Raw genomic sequence first — 3,936 nt, forward strand, 5'->3', positions numbered from 1 at the left:
TGGTGAGAGGCCCTGTTTGGTAATGTTTTGGCTATGGAGAGAGTAAGCTCACGTGAGGTGAGAAGCTCTATATTCTTAGGGTATTTTGTGTATGTTCCGAGTTGTTATCAATTGTCCTTTTTCATGCTAGAGATGAGGTATTTATAGAGGCTTATGTGTCTGGGGTTAGGGTCACTCGGAAATGATATTCGTCCACTTAGTCATAATAGTGAACCATTGAATCCCTACTTTATAGAGAGGCATACTTTAGTCTGTTGACTCTGAACTCCCACTAATCAAGACGTGTTTTTCCCCATATTTCCCACGATGGAACGAGAGGGTTAAAGGAAAAACCGCACTCGATCGCGAACAAGAGAAAAGTGTCATCCCTTACCTATGGCTACGACTTCCTCATACTTAGTAGGTCTTTATAAATATATCACTACAAAACATATTTTATTACTTCTATTTTATATTTTGAAGTAAGACCTAATCCATATTTTATTGGTTCTCACTCCCATCACCTTATCAACTATTAGAAGTAAAATACTCCTAATAAAACATAAACAACTAAAACAAAACATAACCATCACCTTCATATGTCATTAACAAACACTCTGAACCACTCTTTTCACCTAAGAAAAAACATAATCTAAGAAAAAACATAATCACATGACATATTATAGTCCCACACTTAGTTGTTACTAATCATATAATCTCATCATCATGGAACACGCAACTCCGACCACACATCCACCACCTTTACCTTTCTCAGCACCGCCACTAACCGCCGCACAAATCACCTTCCTCACAACACCGCCACCACCTTTTCCTCCCCACTCCGTCGATCTCTCCCCTCTCGAATTTCTACTCGCCCTTATCGCCATCGTCACCATACCCGCCTTGATCTATACCTGTATATTCGCCTTCGGATTTCCGTTTTGTCGCCGGCGAACAGAGCAAAACCCTCGTGAACTCTCCGTTTCTTCCGATGACAACACCAAAGTTGACGCTGCTTCCATCTTCGATCTAATGTTCAGTACGGATGCTCATGTGAAGGAGATCGGCGGAGAGTGTCCTGTTTGCTTGTCGGTGTTCACTGACGGTGAAAAACTCCGGCAGTTGAGTTGTTGTAAGCATTATTTTCATGCTGACTGTATTGATTTGTGGCTTAGAAATCGGTTTACTTGTCCGATTTGCCGAGCTACAGTTTCCGGTAAACGCCGGAGTTTGCCAGCAGCGGCTCCGGCGAGAAATTATGATATGATGCAGGGTCTTCCGGATGCTTCCGGGTTAGTGTAAAATTGTAATTTGTGAATTCTGTTAAAAATTTGTGCTATTTTGTTATGTGTTAAATCAGCTTAATTAGAGTTGTGCAACACATCAGACACTGAGGAGGGCGAATTTCAATCTGCAACATTCCAATTATTCAGTTATAGATATAAAATTAATTAGAGACAGATTTAGGAAGTTTCTTAGAGTAAAAGTACAGAGTTTCTATTTTCTCGTTATTCAACTGCTGAGATTATTTAGTTTGCAATCTTATGTAATTAATGTTTTTTATTTTAATATTGTTTTTGATGCATGTAGTAGATACTAAGGACTAAAAATATTAAGTTTAACTTTATATAAAAAAACCTTAAATGGCTATTTTGTTAGTACTACTATTTAAATTCAGACAGACTCTATAATCTAAAGGATCGTATGGTCTATTTGATCTATATGTTAACAACTTTATTAAGTGACACTTGGTTAAGCTTAACACTATTCGGTAAATACTATTTGGTTAATCTCTTTGAGTTAAGTCAGATGAGATCACAATCGTTTTGTTTATATGAGGTATTTGTTGAATGACACTCTTCTTCGATGGGAAGCCCCTTTTTATACATGTCATGTCACCGAGGGTCATTTAAGAAATGTCCCTTCAAATTCCATGTTTAAGTGATATTTGATAACGTCCACCGCCTTCTCTAACTATCATATAATGTCTCATCCATCATTTTTTTATAACTTTCATGTAATCATGGAACTATCTTGTAACCGTTATATGTGATTGTTCATGTTGTCTTTTAACACCCTTAAGAGATCGGGTCTGACCTGCTCATGTCGTCTACCAACGCTCTTATGGGACCAGGACCGACCTATTCTTGGCATATATCAGCACTCCCTTTGACGATGATTCGACTTGTTCATATTTATGCAGCTCAAGATGATTGTTCCCTCCTACACGACCTTAACAACTCGGTCTTGTGAATTCCGGGATGTACATGACCTCCCTGATCACAAGGTCCAACGGATTGAAGTGTTCAGACAGAAAAGTCCTGAAATTCCTTCTTCTTTGAGTCAGTCACCTATTCGGTACGTTACCGTGTGATAGTGGTAACCAACTTGTCATTGTAAGTTCGGAGTGCGCCTAAGTTAGGACCAATTAAAAATTCTAGTTTTAGAGACAAGTTTATTCTTATTTTTTTGGTTTGGTGATGAGTTTGAAAAACGATAAAGTGCAGAAAAATAAAGAACACAAGGATGTATCTTAGTTTCCTTCACAATTCGAAGGTACGTCTAGTCCCCTTTCAACACGAAAGAGATTTTACTATCGGTTATGACTTGTACAAAACAAACACAATCACCAAGAACAACCTCTTGTGATTCACCAAGTTGATATGAGAACAATCCTCTCAAACCCAACTCTCTTGCTTCCAACAATCCTGGACAACAAGGTGTTTACAAAACAAACAGTCTTATTTTCAATAATTCTGAAAAATAAGATATGAATTACAACAATAGTTTTTTAGTGTAAAGTTTGTAGTATAAGGATCACACTAAGTGATATATCAATGTACTTGATCTTCTCTTCCAATGATAATAATTCATAAACACAAAGGTGTTAGATTGCTCAAGTATTTTCTGGTTTGAATGATGTGAAAATATGCAGAAAATATCTTGAATAAAAATTGATAACAAGAAATGTGAATTATGAAAATTCTAAGAGTTTTGATTGGAAGATGTGAAATTTTGAATTTGAAAGATCATGTATTTATATATGCATAACACCTCAAAGGAAACATGATAATGTTCTGAAAAATATCATGAACAATTGTCAAGTTGAAATGAAATGATTTCATGAAGTGGTGCAAGAAGAGGTGTTAGTAAAGCTACTAATTTTTCAAAAACGCAAAATGGTAAATCGATTTACATAGTGGGTAAATCGATTTCCTTGTGGAAACATTTAAATTTTTTCAAAAACTTACAGTGGTAAATCGATTTCCCTAAGAGGTAAATTGAAATTCTGGTGTAGTCAGAGTTCAGATGTTCTACTCCATATCATGACATCTTATCTAACATTTTTGCAAATACAGCAAGACAGTTATATAAATTATGATCCAGTACTCATATGCACACATTCACAGATGTTACAACATCTGCTAATGCAAACACAGGAAAGAAGAACATCCAGTTCTGTCCATCTAGTGCAAACACACAGTAGAGATCAAACATAGCCCTTATGTTTATTTATCCTACCCAGTTATCAGCATGATGTCTCAACATTGGTTTGAACATCACCTGTCCCAACATTACAGATGAGTGAACTGTAACAGATCAACCAGTCCATCAATATCAACAGTCAATGATGAATGTCATAACATTCTGTTTGACATTCAGACTGCAGGCTATGTGTCATGTTTGTTATTCCCTTCATAAACAGACTAAAATCAGACTGAGTTATAACAGACAAAATATAGTGTGCAGAAGGTAAAAACACAAGCAATTGTTAACCCAGTTCGGTGCAACTCACCTACGTCTGGGGGCATACCAAGCCAGGAAGAAGATCCACTATCAGCAGTATTAATTCAGAGTTAAACTCCCCCGTTTACAACTCTTCACTTAATCCCTACCCAATGCAATCTATACCTAGGAACTCCTAGATAGAAACCTCCAGTTTCCATTCCTATCACT

The 3,936-nt window shown here is 36.7% G+C and overlaps 1 protein-coding gene across 1 annotated transcript; it reads left to right on the forward strand.

The window, feature by feature from the left end:
- Window positions 1–524: 524 nt before the first annotated feature.
- LOC127101657 (RING-H2 finger protein ATL33) lies at window positions 525–1,564 on the forward strand. The gene has a single exon (XM_051039127.1). It carries the CDS (start codon window positions 706–708, stop codon window positions 1,279–1,281), a length of 576 nt encoding a protein of 191 aa, XP_050895084.1. The 5' UTR covers window positions 525–705; the 3' UTR covers window positions 1,282–1,564.
- Window positions 1,565–3,936: the final 2,372 nt, after the last annotated feature.

Source organism: Lathyrus oleraceus, chromosome 7 (genome assembly GCF_024323335.1).
Source record: "Lathyrus oleraceus cultivar Zhongwan6 chromosome 7, CAAS_Psat_ZW6_1.0, whole genome shotgun sequence".
NCBI lineage: Eukaryota > Viridiplantae > Streptophyta > Magnoliopsida > Fabales > Fabaceae > Lathyrus > Lathyrus oleraceus.